Source organism: Vulpes vulpes, chromosome 1 (genome assembly GCF_048418805.1).
Source record: "Vulpes vulpes isolate BD-2025 chromosome 1, VulVul3, whole genome shotgun sequence".
In the NCBI taxonomy this organism is placed as follows: domain Eukaryota; kingdom Metazoa; phylum Chordata; class Mammalia; order Carnivora; family Canidae; genus Vulpes; species Vulpes vulpes.
Window position 1 is genome coordinate 140,751,590 of NC_132780.1, and position 26,000 is coordinate 140,777,589.

Here is a 26,000-nt window from a genome sequence, read left to right on the forward strand (position 1 = left end):
GCAGAAGCCCGGCGAGTGGGCGGGGCGAGCGGCGCCGGAGAGGTCGTCCCGCCCACACAGGGCGCCAAGCGAGCCGGGCTAGCACCCTGACACAGCGCCAGGCTCTTTTGCATTCACCAGTGCTCGGGATCTCGGGATCCGCGGGCGAGCATCACCTTCAGGTTAGACGTTCCGGATCTCTGGGGTCGGAGACACAAGGGACGGGGGAACAAGCGAGGCCGGCCGGGCGACCGCTCCCGAAATCTGCCGGCTCTTGGAAGCCGAACCACTTCCCTTTGAGGTAACGCGAGAGTGGGTGGGGTCTGGCCTCCGGGCCGCAGCGAGGGGCGGTCCCGGATCGGGGGCGGGGTTGGAGGCGGGGAGACCCGGCTGTCCCGGCCCGCTGACGGCACCCCGGCTTCCGGGTGCGCGTCCCCACTCTGTCCCGCTGGGTGTCGGCTGCCTGCCTGGACCTCGCCGTTGGAAACACGGATTCCCCCCTACCTGGGAGGATCCTTGCCTGCCGCCACCCCCGGCTCTGCTCGCAGGTGCAGCGACCATGGAGCGGTTCCTGGCCCAGCTGTGCGACACCAGTGTGTTGCACCCGCTCCCGGTGTGGGAGGGGGACACCACCGGCCACTGCTTCACCCAGCTGGTGCTCAGCGCCCTGCCCCATGCGCTCCTCGCCGTGCTCAGTGCCTGCCACTGGGGCACTCCGAGGTGGGTAGAAACCGGTGCAACGCATCTGTCCATGTGTGCTTGCAGACCTCTCCTGAAACCCACATCTCCGCGGGAGTGTAATCAGAATAGTGAAGTCTGTGGAGTAGGGCAAAAATAGAATAAAATCTAGCATTAGCACTTTGCAGCAACGTGTCATGAATTGAACGCAAAACTGGGCGAACAATGTTTATAGCCAATAAAGGTAGCTTGTGTTGAAGTTGTAGGACCAGTTTCTCACCCCTTCCATCCATGAGAACTCAGTATTCCCTAGAATAGAGAAGCATATCTACCCAGATGGAGAGGAAGCAGTAGGTAGAAGAGAAGAGCAAAATCAAAACCTTAATCTTCCTGGGTTTGGAGCCGTAATGTGCCAAACTTACCTTGGTTTTGTATTTATTTCTGTATGGCTAGATATGTCTAAAGTTACTCTCACTCTGGCTATTGACAAAGCAGGAGAGAAGTCTACTGTCTGCCTTTTGGGATCCCTAGTCTGATAGATGGAATGTGTCCTTATCCCAGATGAATCAGGGGGCTGATGAATCCCTTCCTTGAGGAGGAGAAGCTTGGGATCTGTTGGTCTGGGAGGAATCCTGGTTTGTCTTTTACATAGAATGAGGCAGAAGTCTAGAGAGGGTTAGTCAGTTAGCATAGACATCCAAAGCCTGCTCAGAGGACTTTCTATTAAAAATAGACACAGTGCTTCAAGAACTCAGTCTTTGAGCAGGCAAGAAAGACCATCATATAATCAATAGAAATTATGGTTTTTGCATTTCACTTTTAAGAGTTTTTGTACATTGCTGAAAAGGGTTAGATCCAGAATCTCAGACAAGAAAGGACTGTAGAGGGCTTTCGGTCCAGACTCTTCACTGCTCACCATACTGATGAGAAAAATGAAGTGCAGAGAGGGAAGGAGACCTTACTCATGGGCTTAAGACTGACTGATGGCCAATTTGGGGCCTCCAAGAGCCCAGTGTTTTGTCCCTACATCTTAAAGAATTCTTAAAGGTTGACTTTTATTCCAGTATAAACTGCTCCATATTACTGCGATTAACTGGACTTTTTAGAGGAAATCCAAAGCATTCTAATCTAGGATTAAACTTTTTCAGTAACCCAGCCCTGCCAATAAAAGGAACAATAGATTTAGTCCTCTCATTATGTAAACCCCCAAGACATTCTCATATGCACTGCTGCAGGTATAATGTACTTAATTTTTAACGTAGGCAGATCACCCTTTTGTTGACTAAAAATGTTTTTGGCTTGCCAAGAAGATAGAGACAAAACTAAAAAAGACGTTTTGTTCAGCAAGTGGAGTCACAAATATGACCTATACCACCTTCTAGAACCATTGGAAAGTCAGAGAGTAGAATATTCTGAGGCTTTGTAAAATTTAGGCTATTGTAATCGAGTGTAGAAGCCATATATAAATCAAGTCTTTATTCATCTAGTAGTGTTTCAGGTGAGTTTAAGGATTATTTTAGGTAGATATTTTTATAAAAGTGAATATTCATTTCTTGGTTGTTATCTGTATGAAAATTTAGGATTTTTTTTCCTAATTAGTCTTCACATTCCATACATCATTTAAAATTTTTTTTTATTTACTTATTTGATAGAGAGAAAGTGAGAGAGAGAGAGCACAAGCAAGGGAAGGGCAGAGGGAGAGGGAGAAGCAGGCTCCTGGCCGAGCAGGGAGCCCGATGTGGGGCTTGATCCCAGGACCCTGGGATCATGACCTGAGCTGAAGGCCGACACTTAACCAACTGAGCCACCCAGGCACTGCACGTTTCATACATCCTTAACTAAGAATTGTTAGTTTGTGGCAAAAGAATGATCAGAAATGGTATGGGTAGATTGGAAAACAGATTAGGTTGTGCCAGGAAGACTTCCTGGGAAAAACCCCTGGTATTTCAGGGTAAAGCGAGATACAGATAAGGTGTAAAAGGCAGGAAAGGAGCTGATTGCCTCTAGGTAAGTGAGTTATTAGTGATGTGTCTGGCCCTCAATCAGCCACTATGTGCCTCCCTTTCTTTTGTCCCCCCGTCCCTAGGAATCCAGAGTATATCCTGTACTGCAGTCCCGGCTGGCGCCTCCGACTCACAGCCTCCTTCCTGCTCTTCATCTTTCCATTACTAGACCTCCTTCCAGTGACTTTGCCACCAGGGGCAGGCCCAGGACCCATAGGGCTAGAAGTGCTGGCAGGGGGTGTGGCAGCTGTGGCCTGGATCAGCCACTGCCTGGCCTTGTGGGCGTTGGCTCATTCCCCTCATGGCCACTCCCGGGGACCATTGGCCTTGGCTCTGGCTGCCTTCCTGCCAGCCCCAGCCCTAGTGCTGACTCTGCTGTGGCACTGCCAGCGAGGCACACTTCTGCCCCCGCTTCTCCCAGGACCCCTATCCCGCCTATGTCTTCTCATCCTGCAGCTGGCTGCGCTCTTGGCCTATGGATTGGGCTGGGCGGTTCCTGGGGCATCACCGGGGCCCTGGGCCCAGGAGCTCCTCCTGTCTCAAGGACAGGAGTCTGAGGTAGCTGAAGATGGAGAAAGTTGGCTGTCACGCTTTTCCTATGCCTGGCTGACACCCTTGCTGGCCCGAGGGGCCCGTGGAGAGCTCCGGCAGCCTCAGGACACTTGCCACCTTCCACGCAGACTGCACCCAGCTTACCTGGCTCGTATCTTCCAGGCACATTGGCAGGAAGGGGTCCGGCTGTGGAAAGCCCTGTATAAGGCCTTTGGTCGGCACTACCTGGCACTTGGACTCCTGAAGCTGGTGGGGACCATGCTGGGATTCTCAGGGCCCTTGCTGCTTTCCCTCCTGGTGGGCTTCCTGGAGGAGGGGCAGGAACCACTAAGCAATGGATTACTGTATGCCCTGGGGCTAGCTGGTGGGGCCGTCCTGGGTGCTGTGCTACAGAATCAGTATGGGTATGAGATACGGAAGGTGACACTTCAGGCACGGGGGGCTGTGCTGAATATTCTGTACCGAAAGGCTTTACAGCTGGGACCCAGACGCCCTCCTGCCGGGGAGGCCTTGAACCTACTGGGCACCGACTCTGAGCGGCTGCTCAACTTTGCTGGGAGCTTCCATGAAGCCTGGGGCCTGCCCCTGCAGCTGGCCATTACCCTCTATCTGCTGCACCAGCAGGTGGGTGTGGCCTTCGTGGGTGGTCTGATCCTGGCCCTGCTGCTGGTCCCTGTCAACAAAGTGATTGCCACGCGCATCATGGCCAGCAACCAGGAGATGCTACAGCACAAGGATGCAAGGGTTAAGGTGAGGGCTGCTTAGGGTCCCTCAGCAATTTGGAGCTGAGGACCCACCCACCTGGTCCCCAGGTCCTCCCATGCACAGTGCCTGAGGGTGAGGGCATACTCTAGAAGTTAAGAGCTCCAACTGGAGAAAGACATGAGTTCGTATCCCAACTCTACCACTTACTAGTTTAATCACCTCAAACGAGTCACTTAACCTCTTTGGGCCTCTATTTCTTCATCTGAATAATGACCGTAATAGCTTGCTTCAGAGGGTGGTTGTGAGGATCGTATGAGGTGACTCTGGGTATGGGGCCAGTCACAAAGTAAGCAATAAATAAAAGTGGCCTGTTAGTAGCACTGCAGTTATTAGCTCATGCAGCTGTAAGCAGCAAACTGAGAAGGTAGGAAGTAGCCTGTCTGGAACTAAATGGGCTTTTAGTATGAGTGCCAGGACCCAAGTCCTCTACCTCTTCATCTAGGGCAGAGACCATCTCATAGCCCACAGGTGGAGTGGAGAGGTCTAGGAGAGCCCCCAGCTACTTCTAAGGGATGGGCTGAGGGGAAGGGAGTAGGCCAGTGCTCTGCCTGGGCCGGCTCTGGGTGTTGAGTGTCTGGGTTCTGCAGTGACAGGAGGATGGCAGGCCTGGAGGTCCGCACAGCATAGTTGTCAGCCTCTTATGGGAATAGCTCAGAGCGCTAATAGGAGGAAGGTCCTTCATAGCCCAGGCCCTTTTCTCCTACCCATGACAGCTACAGACTAGGTCTCTAGCGCCATCCGGGAAGCTCCCAGTGCCTCCCTGGCTTGCAGACTGGGGATGTGTGAATGTTTGGATCCAAGGAGTTTCTCTAGCCCCTGCCCACCTTGCCTAGACTCGTTGGTTTGTCTGACCCTGGGCTGTGGTGTGGGCCTCCTATACCTGTACGCTCCTACAGAAATAGTTCCTGTACCACCCAAGCCATGGGCCAGACTGGCGACTGGCTCCTAAAGCCCTCTGTTCTGGCCTTGAGAAGTAGTTCTTAGTCCTTCCTCTTATGGAAGGAGAGGTTTTAGGCCAGTGCGGTAGCGCCTCAGTACTTTCTACCTAGGGAGTAGGAAGGTGAAGGGACTCCAGCTCTGACTTATTCTCCACTCTAGAGCACACACACAGAGGAAAAGTAAAAAGATTGGCAGGGGAAGCAACTCAGGACTGAAAGGGATTTTTTTTTTTTAAGATTGATTGATTGATTGATTGATTGATTGATTTATGATAGACATAGAGAGAGAGGGAGGCAGAGACACAGGAGGAGGGAGAAGCAGGCTCCATGCCAGGAGCCTGATGTTGGACTCGATCCCGGGACTCCAGGATCGCGCCCTGGGCCAAAGGCAGGCACTAAACCGCTGAGCCACCCAGGGATCCCCCTGAAAGGGATTTATTTGAGGGTGGTATTTCTTCAGAAAGAGCTGAGGTGAGGAAGGAGACCAGTGCTAGGGCAGTACAGGGTATCTAGGAGCCTAGTACTCTTTCTCTCCCAGTAACTTCTGGGTGGAGGAGAGTGGACACCTGTGAGCAGGGTTTCCACTTCACTCTACTTTCTTGTCTCCCTCCCCAGCTCATGACAGAGCTGCTGAGTGGCGTTCGGGTCATCAAGTTCTTCGGGTGGGAGCAGGCACTGGGGGCCCGGGTAGAGGCCTGCCGGGCTCAAGAACTGGGGCGGCTCAGAGTCATCAAATACCTGGATGCAGCCTGTGTGTACCTGTGGGCTGCCCTGCCGGTTGTCATCTCCATTGTCATCTTCATCACCTATGTCCTCATGGGGCACCAGCTCACTGCTACCAAGGTGAGTCCCAGAAGAGGGGATGGCTGTAGGAAAGTGTAGAGAGGTGACAGCCCAGGCTGTGATGGAGTTAAGACATAGCCTCAGGCCCTTGGGGCTGCTGGGAAGGAGGATATCTGGCTACCTTAACCTTTTCCAACTGAGGGGGAGTTCTCCGAACTTTCTAGGGCCCCAAATATATCACCCTTTGCTCTGTGAAGGAATTCCTTTTTTTTCCCCCTCTCTTCCATCCTCTTTGATATTAGCCCCAGGCTCCATGTTAGGTTCCCTTATCCTCATTCTAATTACTTTGGGGGGGAAAAAAATCCATGATCCAGTGCTGGCTCTAGCCAGGGCCAGACAATGTACTTAGAAATTCTGAGAAAGTCTCAGAATGCCCCAGGCCTGTGTGTTATTGAGGTGCTACCTGGATCTCTGGAGGAACATCTGGAATTTCTAAGATTCTGAGATGGCTACCTTTGCCACCCAAGGATTTTCCAGCCACCCCTCAGTTCTGCTGCTGCCCTGTTCTTCCTTTTACACCCCTGTCTGCCTTCAGATAGCTCCTGGGCTTCAGGTGATACTTCATCCCCCTTCTGCCCTACTTAGGTGTTCACGGCATTGGCACTGGTGCGCTTGCTCATTCTTCCCCTCAACAACTTCCCTTGGGTGATCAATGGCCTCCTGGAGGCCAAAGTGTCCTTGGACCGGATCCAGCGTTTCCTTGACCTTCCCAGCCACAGCCCCCAAGTCTACTATAGCCCAGGTAATGGGAAGCTAGAAGGAAGAGCCTGGCACAGGGTGAGGAGGGAACAATAGCCCCTAGGACGCTGTACATAGGTGCCAGCAAGAAGGGCCAGAGGCAGCAGAATCCAGGCAGAGCAAGTGGACATTTCCTGGGGAAGAATCTTCAGACCAAGACTAAGGCTGAATTAGCCCTGGGCCAGTAGATACAGGACAGGCAAGCCAATGACATGTTCCTGGTTTACCCTCTCCAAGTAGGTAGGTTGTGCCTTAGCAGTCCAAGTTGAGTATTTTATTCCCTATTCAGATCCCCCCACAGAGCCATCTACAGCGTTGGAGCTCCATGAAGCCCTGTTCTCCTGGGACCCAGTTGGAACCAGCCAGGAGATCTTCATCAATCACCTCGAAGTGAAGAAGGTTTGTTGTTGGATAGACAATCTAGGGGAGTCCCTGGATGAATGAGGGATAAAGACTCAGTGACAGATAAACATGCATGGAGCCAGTCATAGCTAGATGGCCTGCATCTCAAAGCACCAAGGGAAGGAACGGAGGAGCTCTGGTGAGCAGGTTCTACACTCCTCTCTGAACATCATCCCACTAGCATAGCTTTCTCAGAGTCCTCTACTCTGTCCCTGGTCTCTAGACAGCTATATCCACCTAGTCCAGGCCAACAAGTACGTCTGTCTCTCCATTGTTCCTGCGGAGCCAGCAAACTCAGAATAGACCCCAGAGCTTATTCAGCATCTGCCCCAGGTCAGGGACCAGGGGAGAGGCCCTGTAGCCTCTTCTGAGAAGGATTTTGCAAATGGGGTAGATAATCCTCTATTTAGCCTACTGAAAAGAAATCACACCCTGTGACTCACACCACTGCATGCATACATCGTCAAAGAAACACTTGAAAGAATATTCCTGGCAGGACAGGACTCCTGTTCCTCTACACACACCCCACCCCCGTCCTGAATTTTCCCTCTCCCTTGACCCCTGTCCAACCCTTTGCCCCACAGCTCAACCCAGCATTCTCTAGTCTCTACCACATTTGGCTCACATTTCTGGCATGGGCTGTATTTTTTTTTTTTTTTTCTTAGTTCAGGCAAGACAAGGCTGGAATTTTTCAAAGGAATTTTACTAATGTTGTCAGTTGGGGCTTTTTTTGGATATAAGTCATAGAAACCCACTGGAGCTAGCTTAAGCAAACAAGAGTTTATAATAAGGTTATAGAGATGAATTACAGAATCCAAAGGCATGCATACAGCTGGATCTCAGCAGCCACCCAGAACCAGGACTCAACTCCTAGAACTCTCCCTCTGTCTGCTTTTCTCTGTATCTGCCTCATGCTTCTCTTTCAGTGGACCTGCTCTCCACTGAGCATAAAAGGTGACTGCATAGAGACCTCCCACTTAACAGCTACAGCCAGAAAAAGGGAAAATTCTCAGGGAAGGGTCTCAACTCACTCTGGCACCCACCCAGAGATGGGTCAATCCTGGCTGATAGAGTGGGGGCACCACAGACAGAGCTCCTGAGAGCACTATCTGTTTCTAGAAAAGGGATTTTTCTTTCCTTTTTGTACAGGAAGATAGCTCCATGGATGTATGTTACAACTAAGAAATGAAGGGAGAACAGAAAATTTGAAACTGCAAATAACAGAAATGGGCACCTGTGCAAAGCACCACTGCCTTTTGCCCCGACATAGCAGAAGTCTAGCCACAGGTGAACTTAAGTAGCCCAGCATCCTGGAGTCCCTCCCTCCCTTCTCTTTCCAGGCTCCCTGCTTTGACCTTTCCTTGGAAATTCTAGGCAGTTTCCTCCATTCTCTCTGGTGCCTCTCCAGGGGCCTTTCGTGCAGATCAGTGAAACTGATCACTCCTCTAAGTGGAAAGTAAGCACTGTACTTCTATAGTTCCTATATGAACCTCCTACTCGGTGAGGCACAGCTCAGCCTATGGACTGGAGAATTCTTTCTTCACAGACAAACGGGCCTAAACAGAAGCCTCCGTGGAATGATTGGCAGCTCAGGGCCTCAGGAGGAAGACCTGATGCTTACTGTCTGGCTTCCTTGCAGGGTGTCTTGGTGGGCATCGTGGGGAAGGTGGGCTGTGGGAAGAGCTCGCTGCTGGCCGCCGTTGCTGGGGAGCTCCACAGGTGAGTAACCTCTAGTGTCCCCTGTCCTCAGCTTTGACCTGCAGCAAACACTTGCCTAGCCCCTGCCCTGTGGTGGATGCCTTTATAGGGTCCCAGGATACTGAGAGTCAGAGACGAACAAGACCTTGTCCCTTTCTTGGGAGAGTTTTAGTCTAGAAAGGAGAAGGCAGTCAAAGTGAGTTATCATAAGCTTCATACCAGAGTATTATCAGTGCCATAATAGTGAGTAAAGAAATAAATGGAAACATCCTGCATCAGTTCATCTTTCAGAAAATGTGGTTACGCAGGGAGGGATCTAGAGAGGAGCAGAGGGATAAAGGAGGGCCTTTTTATTTTACAGTGAGAATGAATGGGAGCAGGGTGGTGGCCATCCTCTTCTCTGAGCACATCCAGATCTGACCACCACTTGGCTATAGCCAAAGAGCAATTGCTTCCCTTCCCAATCCAGATTGAGCCTCCAGCCTCATTAGGTCCCCTCGACCCCAGTGGCTACCAATCCAGAGACCCATGTGACATGAAAGGGGACCCGATGTAGAAGACAGCAGTCTGGAGAGGCTTCTGGGAGGCAGGGGGCTGGTTATAGAGGGACCTAGTCGAGGGCTGGCCCCCTCATGCTGCTCTCTGCAGGCTGCGTGGGCGGGTGGCAGTGTGGGGGCTGTCCAAAGGCTTTGGCCTGGCCACCCAGGAACCCTGGATCCAGTTTGCCACCATCCGAGACAACATTCTCTTTGGGAAAACATTTGATGCCCAACTCTACAAAGAAGTGATCGAGGCCTGCGCCCTTACTGATGACCTCCATGTGAGTGCCCAAGCCCTAAGACCCCCTGACTGCCTTCTTCCCCATGTCCCTGACACCTCAAGTCAGAGATTTGCTTCTCTGGGAAGAAGTTGCTTCTGCTAAGGCACCATTAACCTGAGACTGGCTGTCAGGTTTGGTCCTCCTAGAGCATCCAGTGTGTAGTTCCCCCTTCCAAGTAGGACCCAAAGGGACAGTAGTGGTGGGGGGGTTCCACATAGCAGCCTCTAGGCTAGGGTTCCCTCTGAGGCTTTAGCTCTATGTAGGTTTGGCTGGTGGTTCTGGTTCAAGAGGCTTGGGATGCCTGGGTGGCTCAGCAGTTTAGCACCTGACTTCAGCTCAGGGCTTAATCCTGGAGTCCTGGGATTGAGTCCCACATCCGGCTCCTGGCATGCTTCTCCTGCCTATGTTTCTCCCTCTCTCACTCTCTCTCTCTCTCTCTCTCTCTCTCTCTCTCTGTGTCCCTTATGAATAAATAAATAAAATCTTAAAAAAAAAAAAATAAAAGAGCTTCTCCTACACCTTCCCCTGGGGAGGCTTAAGAGATTTAGGGTTACTAGAGGCAAGTCCAATAGATCCCCTACAATCCAGAGTACTGAATTTAGGAGGATGAGATTCCAGATCTCACCCATGACTTCCCCACTCAATCCCCATGTCCCTAGCAGGATTGTCATCACTACTACTCTGTCCAGGTAAATGTGGAACTTCCCTGGAAAAGGGGACCTTTACTTTGGCTATGGGGTATCCCATGCCCATGAATCATTTGTTTCTACATCAGACATTTTTCAAATGCCTGTCGGGTACTGGGAACGGTTCTAGGCACTAAGTGGTAAATTATAAAGCTTTTCCCTCAGGGGGACTCACTGTCTGATAGACCACAGGTGCTTCCACTGTAATGGGCCCCCCTTAGCTAAGGAGACCACTCCTGAGGCCCCATGAAGGCTTGGGGTACATTTTTGTGTAAAAATCTATGAAAGCTTCCACATTGAATTTGCCCATCGTCATCCTTGCTCTTAAAAAGGCAGGGTAGGGATGCCTGGGTGGCTCAGCGGTTGAGCATCTGCCTTTGGCTCAGGGCATGATCTTAGGATCTGGGATCGAGCCCCTCGTCAGGCTCCCTGCGTGGAGCTTGCTTCTCCCTCTGCCTATGTCTCTGCTTCTCTTTCTGTGTGTCTTTCATGAATAAATAAAATCTTAGAAAAAATAAAAAATAAAAAGGTAGTGAGTGTGACAGGGTGGCTAAGAATCTACATTCATGTCCTGCTGCTTACTAGCTGTAGAACCACCTGAGGGCAAGGTAGTTACTCTGAATTTTGGTTTCCTCTGTGAAAGAGAAATAATACCAACTCCATAAGGTTGTCATAGGGATTGGATTGTCAGAATTACGGATTAACCCTGTTGCTTGATCACCCCAAATTCAAGTCTACTCTCCCTAAGCTCCCTGGCTCTCTTGATGCCCTCTACCTCTTCCCTGCAAAGGGATGGAGTAGAAGGTATTGGGGAGCCCATTGACCAATGCTAGGAGGCCTTTCCTACCAGATTTTGCCTGCTGGAGACCAGACAGAGGTGGGGGAGAAGGGTGTGACCCTCAGCGGGGGACAGCGGGCCCGGATTGCCCTTGCTCGCGCTATCTACCAGGTGAATTAAAGATGAGGAGGTCCTTGGAGGGAGTGGGGAACGGGGATATTTTCATCAGAATCTAGTTTCTTTTTCTCTCTCCCTTCATGTTCTTGAGATGTTTATCCCTTTGCCACCCCATGCCCCTTTTGCAGATTGAAGGCAGAATTAAAGATCCTTTAAAAAAAATTATGTGACTTGAAGCGCTAAGCACTGGCCTTGCTTGACTGGAGGGAAGTTTACCCTCAAGTCTCACCTGCTTTGCCACTGCTCTCGGGGCAGCCCCCAGAGTTCTTTGCAACTGTCTTCTCTGACGGCCTCAAGATCGTGTCCTAGGAGAGGTCTGGGTTCTGACCAAAGGACCCAGGACTTGGTACCCATGATGTCCCCACCTCTTTTAGGAAAAGGAGCTCTATCTCCTCGATGACCCTCTGGCTGCTGTGGACGCAGACGTGGCCAGCCACCTTCTGCATAGGTGCATCCTGGGAGTGCTGAGCCACACTACAAGGCTACTCTGTACCCACCGCACTGAGTACCTGGAGAAGGCAGATTTGGTGCTGCTGATGGAGGCCGGGCGCCTTCTCCGGGCTGGTAATATGGGCCGCCAGGGTGGGAGCCAGTGGATTTGGAACTTGGGCTGTGTGACTGGGTACTTTGGGAACACAGAGGACCAAGATCTCCAGGAACACTGACGTCCTTAGAGAAGAGACAACAGTCAGGTTTAGAACGATCTTTTTATTAAAAATACAAACAAATATTAACAAAACCCCACCTCTGATGGATTATTATCCAGAGGGACATGACCAGGGAAGTTCACTGAGAGAGAAACAGGAGGAAATCAGGCTCCACCAGACTGTTAGAAATTTTGTGAAGCCTGAGGAGAAAGCTCTGCAGTAACAAGAGGTGACTCTGGACAGAGTGCTCATGGATGGCTATGACTCTCCTGGAGTGAACATGTGTCTGAGCTGGCTGGACTACAGGCAGAGGGAGAGTCCTCTTCAGAGTCTAGGGGTCCAGGGCAGGCCCTGCTAGTGAGAGTCAGGGAAGGGGTCCACAAAGAATAGGAGGTGGATTGGCACACTCATTGAGGAAGGCAGAGTATATAGTATATACGCAGGAGCCCCCTGATGATTTCCTTGCTACCTTCCAGGGCCTCCCTCTGAGATCCTGCCGTTGGTACAAGCTGTCCCCAAAGCCTGGGCTGAGGAGGGACAAGAGGCTGACTCAGGTGTGGCTCAGGGCTGAGGAAAGGGCTTGCCCTCCACCACTTCACTATAGAGATACGTTTTCCTCAAAGCTCCCCTGCCCATCTGAAACACTGAAGTTTAACTGTCTTCCTGCAAACTTAATCCACACCCTGCCCTCCTTGCCCATCCTCACAGCTGCAGTGCAGTCAGTCGGGAACCTGGAGAAAACAAAGGAGAGGCTGGAAGTGGAGGAGAAAACATGTGGCCATGTGCTGCAGGAAGAAAGCAAGAAGGAGGGTGCCGTGGCCTTGCACGTGTACCGAGCATACTTGAGGGCTGTGGGCCTGGGCCTGGCCCTAGCCATCCTCCTCTCCTTGCTCCTCATGCAAGGTGGGAGTGAACCCCAGAGCCCCTCATCCTGCCCCAGTCCTAGGTCCCCATCACAGCCATCACCTCCAACTGATCATTACAAAGCCCTGAGCTTCCCCAGTCATGGACAGCAGCTGGGACAAGATACACACCCCCAGTTCTGAGAGTCCCAGGGACCAGAGGGGTGTACACCATAGCCATCTTCTGGTCTGCCCCCACAGCTTGCTTCCCCTCTGCAAATTCCAGATCATCCACTCCTCAGAGCTGATGGGTGATGGGCCCAGGGAAGGAGTGCACACTGGGGAGGACATGGGATAGTAGGAAGGTGGGGAGGGCCAGGGATGGGGGTTAAGGGCAGAAGGTTAAGGGGGTGTTTGAATGGAAAAAAGGGATGAGTCACAGCTTTTCCCTCCCTTTCCCCACCCAGGCACAAGGAACGCTGCTGACTGGTGGCTCTCCCACTGGATATCCCAGCTGAAGGCAAACAAGAATAACTCCCAGGAGATGCCAGCCCCCACCAACCCGGGATCCACAGGGCTCCTCTCTGCCCAGCTGCTCCTCTTCTCCTCCGGAAACCTCTAGTGAGTGGCTGGAGCTAGAGCAGGCTTGGGGCTCCCAGAGGGGTTGCGGGGGTGGGGGTGGGGGTAGGGGCTGATGTTCCAGGTGTGTGTCTTCTGGTGGGGAGAGCTGGCGTGGGGGAGGGGAAGGGACCCCCGAGGGGCCCTTCTTTTGGTTACCCACAGCCCCCTCCTCACCACCTAGCACCTCAGTGTTCCCACTGCCAAAAACTGCCTCCAATGGCTCCTCAGACATCCGTTTCTACCTCACCGTATACGCAACCATTGCTGGTGTCAACTCCTTCTGCACCTTTCTCCGGGCAGTGCTCTTTGCAGCAGGCACCCTCCAAGCGGCCGCCACCCTACATCGCCGCCTGCTGTGTCGAGTCCTTATGGTGAGGGGATAGGAGGGTGGGGTGGCATGGGGGAACCCTCTCAGTACTTGGGCTCCATCAGGTGCCCCATCCTACCTCCTAGTCCTCAGGAGAAGACAGCCCTCACTGGTGTGTGCAGCACTTGGCAGCTTGAGACCTGGGGAGGCTGAGAGCAGAGCAGCTCTCTGAGTTCAAACCCAGTTTCTTAAGCTGGTAGCTTTCTAACCTGTAAAATTGGGAGAAGAGAATCTTCCTGAGTTACTCCTGTTTTGGACTTCAAGTGCAGAGGCCTGAATTAGTCACCTCTTATTTGTGGGGCATGGGACACCCCTTAGATCATAAGTTCCCTTTTTTATTTTACTTATTTACCCATTCCCTTTTATCTATGTACCCTATTCTGTTTCCCCTTCTTTCCTTGATAAAGCAACCATTCTTAGTAGGTATCATCTCAGGACTCTGAGATCAGAGCCCAAGCCAAAGGCAGACACTTAAACAACTGAACCACTCAGGCACCCCTGGCATTCTATTTCTTACAATTTTTATTTAGGGCTGTTTTTAAGATCCATCCCTGTTGTTGTGTACATATTTAGTCTGTTGCTGACCCTATAGGCTTATTATGAGGATTAAATTAATTAGTACATGGAAAGTGCTTAGGATAGTGCCTGGAACATACTAAATACTCAATCAGCAATTATTATTAGTCATGTTGTTGTTCTTTTTTTTTTTAAGATTTTATTTATTCATGAGAGACACACAGAGAGAGGCAGAGACACAGGCAGAGGGAGAAGCAGGCTCCATGCAGGGAGCCTGACATGGGACTCGATCCTGGGTCTCCAGGATCAGGCCCTGGTCTGAAGGCAGCGCTAAACCGCTGAGCTACCTGGGACGCCCCTTGTTGTTGTTCTTATAAAGCCCTTTTCTTGTCTGTTATCCTTTTTTTAAAGATTTTATTTATTTATTCATGAGAGAGACACACAGAGAGAGAGAGGCAGAGACACAGGCAGAGGGAGAAGCAGGCTCCACGCAGAGAGCCTGATGTGGGACTCGATCCCGGGTCTCCAGGATCACCCCCTGGGCTGCAGGCAGTGCTAAACCGCTGCGCCACTGGGGCTGCCCTTGTCTGTTATCCTTTAAAAAAATTTTTTTTAAGTAATCTCTACACTGTGTATGGGGCTCGAACTCACAACCCTAAGATCAAGAACCTTGATTGTGCCTCACCAACTGAGCCAGCCAGGCACCCTCTTGACCGTTATCTTATCAAGGTCTTGTAATAACCCTGTGAGGTAGGTACTGTTATCCCTATTTTATTTTATTTTATTTTACTCCCCCCCCCCCCACTCTGTTATCCCCATTTTACAGATAAGGAACCTGAGGCAATGAGAGCGTAAGTGACCTGGGTAAGGCTAGTTCTGTGGAGAGTTGGGCTGGGAACCCAGTCCTATATAGGTATTCCTGTTGCCTGTCAGGGAGTAACCACCCACGGTTCTGCCTCTCCTCCAGGACCACGGCCTCTTAGGGCTGTGAAGGAATTCGTTTCTTATAAATTGGCATTAGGAGGTGCTTCCAGAAGTCCTTTGCCCTAGTCCCCTGCCCTAAGGGGATTATTCCTCAAGTAAAGGCAGAGAGCTGGGGGATGGAGAAGGTGAAGAAAGGGACAGGCTGTCTCTGAGATGGCCCACCCAGTAGCCATCTAAACAGCTAGAGACTGGGCAGCCCCTGTGGCACAGCGGTTTGGCACCACCTGCAGCCCAGGGTGTGATCCTGGAGACCCGGGATCGAGTCCCACGTCGGGCTCCCTGCATGGAGCCTGCTTCTCCCTCTGCCTGTGTCTCTGCCCCCCTCTCTCTCTCTCTCTCTCTCTCTCTCTCTCTCTCTCTCTGAATAAATAAATAAATAAATCTTTAAAAATAAAATAAAATAAAAAATAAACAGCTAGAGACTGCTGAGCACTCACTCTCTGCCAGGCAGACTGTGCTCAGCATCTGACTGCTGTACAGGTGCTTTCGATCCTACCAGCAGCCCTGAGAGCTGCAGTTCTGTTATTATCCCTGCTTTTGAGATGAGGAACAGGGGCCTTTAAGAGATTAAGCTCCTTGGGACGCCTGGGTAGCTCAGTGGTTGAACGTCTGCCTCTGGCTCAGGTCTGCCTCTGGCTCAGGTCGTGATCCCGGGGTCCCAGGATCAAGTCCCTTATCAGGCCCCCTGCAGGGAGCCTGCTTCTCCCATTGCCTGTGTCTCTGCCTCTCTCTGTGTGTCTCTCATGAATAAATAAGTAAAACCTTTAAAAAGGAGAGAGAGATTAAGCTCTTTGCCCGGGGCCTCCTATCCAGCAAATGGCAGGGCCAGAATCCCAGCAGTCTGATTCCAGAGCCTGAGTGCTGAGCTATGAGCTCATACTGACTTAGACTGCTGTCCAGCCACGGGCGATCAGGATGTTCCTCTTGACCTCTAACTAAATCTTACTCACGAGCCTAAAGTCCTCTTCTTCTGGAAAGAGACTGGCTCCTGCCCTGCAAAGGGGAGTTGGCATGTCTAGCACAGAGGTAGAGGAATGGCCAGCATGGCCTCTCAGGGTCACCACTGGCCGGGAGAGTCTCTACTTTTCCCACCCTGAGAGGGTCTCCCTCCAAGCTCCACCAGCCCCTTCCTCTCTGCCCCCAAACTCTGGGGACACTTTCCTCCTTTCCTCTTTTCTACTTTGGGCCTTTCTCCCCACCCCACCTCCCCCGCAGGGCTGTCCCCAGCCCCTCTGCTGCCAGGCCCTGCCCTCGCCCAACCACAACCCCTCTCCCAGGCGCCAGTGACTTTCTTCGACTCCACACCAGCCGGCCAGGTTCTAAACCGCTTCTCCTCCGACGTGGCCTGTGCAGATGACAGCCTGCCCTTCACCCTCAACATCCTGCTGGCCAATGCGGCGGGCCTGCTGGGCCTCTTGGCAGTGCTGGGCTCGGGCCTGCCCTGGCTGCTATTGCTGCTGCCCGCGCTGAGCGTCCTCTACTACCGCGTGCAGCGCCACTACAGGGCCTCCTCCCGGGAGCTGCGGCGCCTGAGCAGCCTCACCCTGTCACCTCTCTACACCCACCTGGCTGACACCTTGGCTGGCCTCCCTGTGCTCCGGGCCGCAGGGGCCACCTCCAGGTGCGTGGAATCTGCCTCTGGCCACAGCCAGTGGGGAGGAGAAGCTGAGGGAGGTGAGAAGGACCCCTGAAAAGAAGGGCACATGGGGGCAGGCCCCAGGTCTCCTGAGAAAGGAAGGGTGGGTGAGTGCAGAGAAAGGGATGGGGGATAGGGGGCAGAACAATGGTCCCTCTGTACCCCCCGAGCAGAGGCCTTTGGGTGTGTAGGTCAGCTCCGAAAAAGTTGCTGCGTTCTGCGGGGAAGGAGTCTGGTGGGATCACTGCAACAAGGGAGTGGCCTCTCATCCCTCCTGGCCTCCCCCAGGTTTGAGGAGGAGAACCAGAGACTCCTGGAGCTAAACCAGAGGTGCCAATTTGCTGCCAGTGCCACGATGCAGTGGCTAGACATTCGGCTGCAGCTCATGGGAGCCACAGTGGTCAGTGCTATCGCGGGCATCGCCCTGGTGCAGCACCAGCAGGGCCTCACCAACCCAGGTGCCACCCCGGGAGCCTCACTCTCAACTCAGAAGCATCCCAGACCTCCCTCTCTGCATTGTCCCCCCCAGCATTTCATCTCCCACCCTGGGGTCCTGTGAGGATGTATTGTCATTGTCATCACTCCCATTTTAGAGTTGAGGAAACTGAGTCCCAGGGAGAGACTTGCCCAGGTGGTGGTGGGTCTGGGACTAAAACAAGCATTCTGACCTTCACCCCTTCCCTGCTCTGCCCCATTACTGACACTGCCAGGCCCATCTTCCATTGTCTTCCCTCGAAGCCTATCCAGGCCCACCTCACTCCTTTGTGGCTCACCTCCTGTGGACCCCATCTGGGTCCCAGCATCTTCCTGCTTCTCTACAGGCTTTTTTTTTTTTTTTTTTTTTTTTTAAGATTTTATTTACTTATTTATGAGAAACAGAGAGACAGAGAGGCAGAGACTCAGCCAGAGGGAGCAGGCTCCACGCAGGGAGCCTGTTGTGGGACTTGATCCCAGGTCTCCAGGATCACCCTGGGCCGAAGGCAGGCGCTAAACTGCTGAGCCACCCAGGCTGCCTTCGGCAGGCTTCTTTTACGTGCCACAGTCCAGAGCCTTCAATTCTCCCTCCTGCCCTAGCTCTTCTCCCACATGTATCCTAGTGTCCATCCGCTAGCAGCTTGTGCTCTTCCCCTCCAGGACTGGTGGGCCTGTCACTGTCTTACGCTCTGTCCCTGACGGGCCTGCTCTCTGGCCTGGTGAGCAGCTTCACGCAGACAGAAACCATGCTGGTAAGCGTCGAGCGCCTCGAGGAGTACTCCTGTGACCTGCCCCAAGAGCCCCAGGGCCAGCTGCCAAGGGTAGGCCTGCAATCCCTGCCCTGGGCCTGGGCACTGGAACCCTGGGGGACCCTCCCGACAGTCCCGCCTCCCCTCATTCCTTTCCTTTTGGTCCTCACTGTTTTTCTCAGCCCCTCTCATGTCACTGTGTGATGTCGCATTCTTCACGGTGTGTCTCTCATCCTTGTGTCCATCCAGAGGGCCTCACCTCTGCTGCCCATGCCCTTTCCTCTTGTGCCAACCCTTTCTCCTATTTTCCCCTCTTCCCACTCCCCATTGCATCTCCTCCTCATTTCTTCCACCTTACCCATCTCTGTCTCTCTCCCACCCATGGACCTCACCAGCTGGGCATTGGCTGGCTGACCCAGGGGAGTGTGGAGTTCCAGGATGTGGTGCTGGTATACCGGCCGGGGCTGCCAAATGCCCTGGATGGGGTGACTTTCCGTGTGCAGCCTGGAGAGAAGTTGGGCATCGTGGGCCGCACAGGCTCTGGCAAGTCTTCCCTGTTGTTGGTGCTCTTCCGGCTGCTGGAACCTAGTTCGGGGAGAGTGCTGCTGGACGGTGTGGACACCAGCCAGCTGGAGCTGGCTGAACTCAGGTCTGGGGGAGGAAGAAGAGGGACACCAGGCTACTGGGACATGGGGGAATGTCCAGCTAGGAATGCTTTATATCAACCCGGGGCAGCCAGGGCCAGTCAGTGGCAGGACACAGGACAGGACAAGCAGGTGAGGACAGCGAGATCCTAGTACCGAAGTTCAAACTCCTAGCTGTGGTCTCAAGGTCTGCAGTCTGACCCAGGCCCACCTTTCCAGCTTTGCCTTATACTTTCTGGCACATAGCCTCCATTCGAGACCACCAGTCACTGCCTCCTGAACCAGTCTTCCAGGGGCAGTGCCCCATACTGATGTCCTCAGCCCTGAGGCTTGGCAGACAGTGCTTGGGACAGCTCAAGACCTGGGTCGGTTGCCCCCAGCCACAATTGGCCTTTTCTGGAGCTAATCATCTCCCCATCCCCACATCTAGGGTTGTTTTTTTTTTTTTAATTTCAAAAGTGATCTAGTATCATTTTTGCTGAGTTCTGTGCCATGCACTAGGTAGGGCAGCTCTGTCCTAAAGCCCATGACTGATCCCAAGCCCTGGCCCTGGTCTTCCTGCCTTCTCTTCTCACCTGTGGCAGCCTTACCTTATGGCTCAAACATATAGCTCCTCAGGACTTGATTCCAGGCCCACTTCTGACCTTGAAGTGTCCCCTCCCCATTCATGTTCTGGTCATTCCTTGCCACTGCTGCCCAGTGGCTGATAGAGTTGGGCCCACACAGCTTAGCCCACTCCTGTTCTCAGTGTTTCTCCATATTTTGTGCCTTAGTGAGATGTAAGCTCCTTAAGGATAGGGTCAAGACCTTTGGTATCTTTGATGCTCCCTGTAGCACTGGCACAATAGGTACATGACTGATCAGCTGGGGAGCAGAGTGGGGATTTTGTTCAGGTCTTACCCCTCCCCCCAAGCTTTCCTGGAAGTCCCCACTAAAAAACTGTGCTAGGAACAGAAGTGGCCACATCTCCAGTCTAGATCCCATATCCTGTCGCCTTCTTACCGCCCCCCCCCCAGATCCCAGCTGGCTATCATCCCCCAGGAACCCTTTCTGTTTAGTGGGACTGTTCGGGAAAACCTGGATCCCCAGGGCCTGCATGAGGACAGGGCCCTGTGGCAGGCCCTGGAGCAGTGCCACCTGAGCGAGGTGATCGTGTCCTTGGGTGAGTACTAGGCCCTACCCTACCCTGCAGGGTAGTCAGAGGGAGCAGGGAAAGGCCTGAGACCTGGGGCTGAGGATGCTGTGCCTTGCAGGTGGCCTGGATGGTGAGCTGGGTGAGGGGGGCCGGAGCTTATCCCTGGGGCAGAGGCAGCTGCTGTGTCTGGCCAGGGCTCTCCTCACGGATGCCAAGGTGAGGCAACAGGAAGGGACATTAAAGAGAGCCAGGAAGAAGGCAGGGGGCAGTCAGGGTGAAGGAGTGGGTTGGGGAGAGGTTTTGGGGGACTAAGTTAGTTTTCCTTTTAGAGCTGGAGGTGGGGAGCTGTAGGTTGGCTGGTCTGGGCCCGGAGGTGGGGGCTGGTACTTGGATGGGAGCCAAGGCTAACCCGCTTCCTCCCTCCCCTCCCCCCACCCACTGCGCATATTCCAGATCTTGTGTATCGATGAGGCCACGGCGAGTGTGGACCAGAAGACAGACCAACTGCTCCAGCAGACCATTTGCAAACGCTTTGCCAACAAGACAGTGCTGACCATTGCGCACAGGTGTGCCAGTGTCTGGAGTGAGAATTGAATCAAGGCCTATGGTGACATGAACCCAGAGCCTCCCTTCCTTTCAGGGACCCCAGGGGTCTGGGTTCTAGAGATTCTAACCCCCCATGAATCTCAGCTCCTTGTTCTCCAGGCTCTTTATAGCACACTGTCCAAGGGTATCTGCGGTCTTCCCCAGCACAAAGCCAGACACTAAAGCCTGTGGGGCATACCTGTGCTGTCCAGGGGAGAAGAGGGAAGAGCAAGTCAGCTCTCTTCTCTAGGGCCTTGTCCGCTGTCCCCCCATTGACCACCTTCTCTCACACAGGCTCAACACGATCCTGAACTCTGACCGTATACTGGTGCTGCAAGCAGGGAGGGTCGTGGAGCTGGACTCCCCTGCTGCCCTGCGCAGCCAGCCCCACTCGCTATTCCAGCAGCTGCTGCAGAGCAGCCAGCAGGGATCCCAGTCCTCTCGCTGAGGGTCCTGAGCCTGCCCTCCCACCGTCCTACAGGGTCTCCCCTCGGTCTTACCTAGTCCTCAGCAGCTGCAGGGGTGCTGGCTGCTTGTTTACATTCTCCTTTGTGGCTCTACCTCTCCCTCACTTCCCAGAGGGGAAAAGGGGACCCTAGGTCTTCTCTGGAACCCCTGTTCTCTTGCGGGGCAGAGTCCTGAGGCTCCAGAACCAGGCCTCTGCTCTGGCCCTCTTACAGCTGGGACTTCAGGCAGATTTTCTGGCAGAGGAGCCCATGTGCACTTTTCATAGTTTTATTTGATAAAATTTCCATTTTACAGTCTATGTATTAAAAAAATAATATTTCTGGTGTGTGGCTAAGGTCCTTCAGTGTGTGTGCCCCAGGAGAGGGGTGGCGACGAAGGCCTATTCCAGTCTGAGAAGCTGAGGAGGTGAGGGTGGGGGGCTGGGAGCCCCCACCTCCATCACAGTGCTGTGGTCTTTCCAGGCTCAGGGGGCAGGTCAGGTGACAGGGGGAGCCCTGCTGGCAGCATGCTAACCTGACACTCCTGGTCCTGGCATGCCGGGGCATAGTGTGGGGCAGGGTAGCAACAGGGTCCGGGGGGGCATACACCCCGGCGCCAGGCCCTCAGGGTCAGCAACATTGTGGACAGGACCAGGGCGGCGGTGAGGGCCCCAAAGACCACCACAGCCACCAGGCTAGATACACCTAGCCCAGCCTCTTGCCTCCGCACCACCTCTTTCACTGAGATGCGCAGCAGACCCGCCCCCACGCTGTGGGGGACAGGCCCTGTGGCAGGTACTGCCAGAGCCGAGGTGGTCCCCAAGGGGATGTCCACTATGGTGGCGGGTTCTGAGACAGGTAAGATGAGCTCGCAGGTCTTGCCACCATAGCCGCTGGGGCAGAGACAGTCAAAGTCATGGACGCGGTCCCGACAGCGGGCCCCTCTCTGGCACGGACGGCTGGCACAGTCATCCAGGTTGACTGTGCAGAAGCGACCAGCAAAGCCCTCAGGGCAGAGGCAGGAGAAGCGGTTTATGCCATCCAGGCAGGTGGCGCCATTGGCACAAGGTCTCATCAGACAGTCGTCTACATTGACCTCACAGCGAGAACCCACAAAGCCTACCAGGCAGCGGCAGGTGAAGTTGAGAGCAAAGCCCTGGTCATCCTGGCATTGCCCACCATTCCGGCATGGGGAGCTGCAGTGGGAGGGAAAGAGGTCAGTAAGGCCAACTCACACTGTTAGGGTAGCCCAGGTCAGCATCCTGACCGCCGCCACCCTTCAACCCCCTTTCTGGCTAAGTCACCTTGAGTCCCTCTCTCTGAGCCTCCAATGCCTCCATTTTAAAAATGAGAATAAGACTAGTCCCCTAGTCCCCCCAAATTGTGAGGGTTAAATGAGCTAATTCAATGTCAAGCGGTTAGCATAGGACCTGGCCCCAAGGCAAGGCTCAACGCAGGCGTGCTATTATTATCCTCAGAGACACTTGGACCTGCAGCAGAAATGAGGACAAGTCCAGCCCTGCAGCCCATTTGCTCACTCACAAGGCAGAGAGTTGCTGAGCGGAACATCTCTGGGAGCTGTGTGCCAGCTTTTCCAAGGGGCCAAGCGGAGTCCTAGGTCCTTAACCTCTCTACACCCACCTTCTCAACCAGAGCAGTCACATGTTAATGTGGTACACCTTCAGCAACTTCAAGTTTGGTTTTGGAGAAACGGTTCAAATGGTACCAAAAAAGTTGAGAAACCCTGGACGAGGGACACTTTGGCTCCCTGGACCCTCAGACCTAATACTTCGCCATCACCCTCTCTATAGTCCTGCTTCCTTTCCCATCACCAACTTCTCCCCTAACCTCCCACTCATCCACAGGCCAGTACTCACCCTGCCTGTTCACAGGGTCCAGACTTGCGCTCGCAGTCATGTCCATGGAAACTTGGTGGACACACACAGTGGTACTCGCCACCCCCATCGTAGACACACTGACCACCATTCCGACAGGGGTTCTGTGTGGTACAGATGTGCTCATCTGGAAAGGAGACCGGGAAGGCTCTGGGTGCCTGAGGTCTGGGTGCCCAGACCTGCCCAGGCCCCACCTGAAGCTCTGTGGGCATGACTTGTACTACAAACCCACCCAGAGCTTCTGTGGTGTAGTGGGGGGAAACAACACTGCATTGGTGTCAGGAGGCTCCTAGCCCCAGCATCATCTGTCTGTCTCAAAGCTACTGGGCAAGTTGTATCTCATCTGTGGGTCTCAGTTTCCTCATCGGTAAAATGAGTACATTTTAGCAGCTGCCTTGCCCACCTCATAGGATTATGTTGACTGAATTAGGCAACTGGTATAAAGTCTAAAATGATAAAATACCATGTATTTGAGAGTTTAAGCCAGACAGTGCTCTTAAATATGTGCTTAATATTAAATATAGGTGCTCGATAAATGTTATCGATGCATGTTCTCCCAAGACACACGGGGTCCCCAGTCCAAAAGCTACCCTCACTGCTCCCCTACCTTTGTCACAGAACTTGCCTGCCCAGCCACTATGACAGATGCACTGCCAGGGCTGGTGACAGGTCCCATGCTGGCAGCCAGGCATTCTCACGCAGCGCTCACAGTGCAGCCCTTCCCAGCCTGGATCACACCTGGTGGGGAGAAGCACAGGGGCAGAGCTCTGGGTGGGAGGATCTGAGGAGATGGGAGAGGCAAGACCAGAGCTTCTAGAAAACACAAGGACATATGAGAACCTCTAAGAGAGACCAGGCCTGCCCCAGGTAGGTATAGGGCTGTATGGGGTCATAGGACATACATATGGAGTCAGACCATGAGACACCAGCCTTCAAGTCCTGGGTTTGTGCTTTGTCTAACCTCTCTGGGCTTCAGTGTTCTCATCTGTAATAGGTTGGGTTAGGTTGGGTTGAGGAAGAAATTAAGATGACATTTGTAAATAACCCCAGTACCATTCCTGGCATGTCTGAGGTGCTCAGAAACAGTTTAAAAAGAGTGACCTTGAAAGGTCATAAGGACTCTCTTCCCATCCTCATTCCAGGACAAAGACCTGAAGTATTTCAGGGTGTCTCAAACATAGCCACCTCCTCCAATACCTTGCCTTGTCAGCTCATTTCCTTATGTTCAGACATACTTTTCTCGTGCTGCAGAATTGGCCCAACCCCCACCCCAGTGAGTCAATTAACTCAAATTCATCAAGAAAGATACTCTTTCTAAGTGCATCTCCCCAGCAACCCTCCTGTAGCCTTTCTTTCCCAGGCTAAACCCATTCTCTTTATATTTTTATCTCTCCCTTTCCTCATGGCCCCCAATCTCCAAACTCTCAAGCTTCAGGTCTTTCTACTGGTATCTTGAGGAGGAACGTTTCAGAATTCCTGGTTCAGCTTTGGGAGAGTAAAGGAGTAGGGAGTGGAGAGGCATAAGCCAGAAGAAGAAAAGAGAGGCAAAGCAGAGGGGAAATGGGGCCGGGAGAGGCTAGCCAGCCTGCCTTGTGGCCACGAGGGGATGAGGAGTGAACAGTAGGGTTTTAAGCCCCTGGACACTCTGCCCTGGGGCTTGACCTGGATGTGGGTGTGGACCTGCTGGGAAATGGTGAGCAAAGGGTTTTTGGTAGCACGTGTTGGACAGAGGTACCTGCAGGAGCCGTCAGGCGCACAGCAGCCGTGGGCCAGGTCACAGTGGGAGCTGCAGTCATCGGCTGCAAGAGATTGAGGTGGGAAGGGTGAGACCGAGTCAGGGATCCGCTCCCTGAGATGCGGGGCTCGGAGGAGCGGGGTCTCACTAATTGGCTGGGCCCTGCTCCAGGCTGGGGCAGAACAGAGTCCTCGCCTCGCCTCGCCTCGCAAGGGAAGGGGCTCTCTAGGTCTGGTCAAGCCCGCGGGTCGGGAGGCTGCAGTGCCGTCTCTGGCCGGCAGAGGTCAACGCGCAAGCGAGGGATGGCGGGGCAGGGCCGCGACCCGAGCCCGGGGGCGCGCTCACCTCCCGCAGGCTGAACCGGTGCCCCCAGGATGCACAACAGGCACACGAGATGTAGACAGCGGCAGCCGCTGGGCATGGTCAGCGCCGGCCTCAGGAGGGAAGGACGGATGGACGGCCGGACGTGCGGACACCTGTGGGACGGCACGGGCTGGGAGGCGGCGGGACCCGGAGACGGTGGCACGGATTCCGGTTCGAGGGACACGAGTCGACGGGGAAGAGGGGCGTCGGGACGGAAGGAGGTGGGGGCGGGGGGGCGGAGGCGGGGAAGGCTGGGCAGGCGAGGGGACTGGGGACAGGAGCCCGGAGCGGGCTCTGTGGGAAGGAGGCGAAGGATGGACAGCGCGGAACGAGGTCCAGGCGCCGGAGGGGCCGGGCTGGGCACGGAGTCCGCACGGCGGACTGCGCGGGGATGGGGACAGCGCCGGGAGGCGGCCTTGGGCGCGGAGGGGACGCGGGGGCCGGTTCCCGGCAGCGGGCAGTCTCCGCCTCCCACCTCGACTCCCCCCGCCCCCCCCGGACCTGCTCTCCACGTCCCCTTCCCATCTCCGTCGCCTCGGCTCGGCCGCGGCGCGGGGCCTGGGGTCCCCAGAACGCCCCTAGCCCCGCGCGCCCCTGCCCTCGCGGTCCTCACCTCGGGCTGGGAGGCAGCGCGCCCCGGGACGCAGAGCGGGGCGGGATCCGACGGGCTCCGCCAAGGGGCCGGGCGCGGGGCCACCCCTAGCCGGCCGCGGGGGCGGGCGCCGAGGCGGCTGCCATGCGAGCCGAGCGCTCGCAAATCTGGGGCTCAAGGCGACCCCGAGCGGCGGCGGCGGCGGCGGCTCCTCGCGCGCGCTCAGGCCGCCTGCCAGGGGCGGCGTGTGCCGGCGGAGCCCGCCCCCCCCGGAGCTCCCGCCCCCCACCCGCGGGCGTCCCGCGCCCACCCCCGCGACGCAGGGCTCACACCTCGCCCCGCGCCCCCCGGGGCCCCCGCCTTCGCCGCCACCTAGCCCTTCCGAACCTCGCTTTCTTCAGCGAAAAGAGGAAATTAGGGGAATCAAAAAGGAAGAAGACTGCCAAGTGCCAGCCAAATGTGCACAGCCGCTATTCTCCCATCTTGCATCCCTTGCCGTCCGGACCCGCGCCCCTCCTCCTGTGCCCCACCTCTGCTCTCGCCGGTCAGCTTCCCATCACGCTTCTCTTTTAAATCCCATGCACGCTCCGGGCAGCCTTGCGGCTCCAGGCCCTCCTCCTGTCACCAGCCCACGCCTCCTCCGTTTGTAAATCCTACATCACCGGCTTTCGTCTGTGTGCTCTCCTCCTCCTCCACGCCCTCCTCTTCTTTC

At 54.3% G+C, this 26,000-nt stretch overlaps 2 protein-coding genes across 9 annotated transcripts; one reads left to right on the forward strand and one right to left on the reverse strand.

Annotated features, from left to right (window-relative positions):
- ABCC10 (ATP binding cassette subfamily C member 10) lies at positions 1 to 21,048 on the forward strand. 5 transcript variants are annotated; one of them, XM_025990955.2, is made up of 22 exons: positions 1 to 280; positions 528 to 699; positions 2,744 to 3,962; positions 5,531 to 5,758; positions 6,344 to 6,500; positions 6,786 to 6,895; positions 8,538 to 8,617; positions 9,245 to 9,416; positions 10,953 to 11,051; positions 11,432 to 11,621; positions 12,181 to 12,258; positions 12,413 to 12,607; positions 13,014 to 13,167; positions 13,349 to 13,538; positions 16,312 to 16,655; positions 16,959 to 17,128; positions 17,805 to 17,965; positions 18,289 to 18,542; positions 19,554 to 19,699; positions 19,791 to 19,888; positions 20,126 to 20,238; positions 20,552 to 21,048. In XM_025990955.2, exons 2-22 carry the CDS (start codon positions 539 to 541, stop codon positions 20,703 to 20,705), a joined length of 4,473 nt encoding a protein of 1,490 aa, XP_025846740.2. In that variant the 5' UTR covers positions 1 to 280; positions 528 to 538; the 3' UTR covers positions 20,706 to 21,048. The 5 variants fall into 5 exon arrangements, with proteins under 5 accessions (XP_025846740.2, XP_025846741.2, XP_025846742.2 ...); XM_025990956.2 differs by lacking the exon at positions 12,181 to 12,258; XM_025990957.2 differs by lacking the exon at positions 10,953 to 11,051.
- Positions 20,977 to 26,000, reverse strand: DLK2 (delta like non-canonical Notch ligand 2). 4 transcript variants are annotated; one of them, XM_072732496.1, is made up of 6 exons: positions 25,946 to 26,000; positions 24,679 to 24,809; positions 24,334 to 24,397; positions 23,206 to 23,336; positions 22,581 to 22,725; positions 20,977 to 21,899 (listed from the first exon to the last, which is right to left on the reverse strand). In XM_072732496.1, coding segments are annotated over exons 1-6 (1,209 nt in total). In that variant the 5' UTR covers positions 25,948 to 26,000; the 3' UTR covers positions 20,977 to 21,163. The 4 variants fall into 4 exon arrangements, with proteins under 4 accessions (XP_072588597.1, XP_072588613.1, XP_072588608.1 ...); XM_072732512.1 differs by having other exon boundaries at positions 25,819 to 25,994; XM_072732507.1 differs by lacking the exon at positions 25,946 to 26,000 and adding an exon at positions 25,676 to 25,881.

What these genes read in the sequence shown, in the direction of transcription:
- DLK2 (XM_072732496.1), bottom strand. An exon ending in GCGCCTGACGGCTCCTGCAG is followed by an intron (nt 23,337 to 24,333) that starts GTACCTCTGTCC and finishes TCTCCCCACCAG; the next exon opens with GTGTGATCCAGGCTGGGAAG. An exon ending in GGACCCTGTGAACAGGCAGG is followed by an intron (nt 21,900 to 22,580) that starts GTGAGTACTGGC and finishes CTCCCACTGCAG; the next exon opens with CTCCCCATGCCGGAATGGTG.
- ABCC10 (XM_025990955.2), top strand. Translation starts at nt 539, where the DNA reads ATGGAGCGGTTCCTGGCCCAGCTGTGCGACACCAGTGTGTTGCACCCG. An exon ending in ACCAGCTCACTGCTACCAAG is followed by an intron (nt 5,759 to 6,343) that starts GTGAGTCCCAGA and finishes TGCCCTACTTAG; the next exon opens with GTGTTCACGGCATTGGCACT. An exon ending in CTCCTTGCTCCTCATGCAAG is followed by an intron (nt 12,608 to 13,013) that starts GTGGGAGTGAAC and finishes TTCCCCACCCAG; the next exon opens with GCACAAGGAACGCTGCTGAC.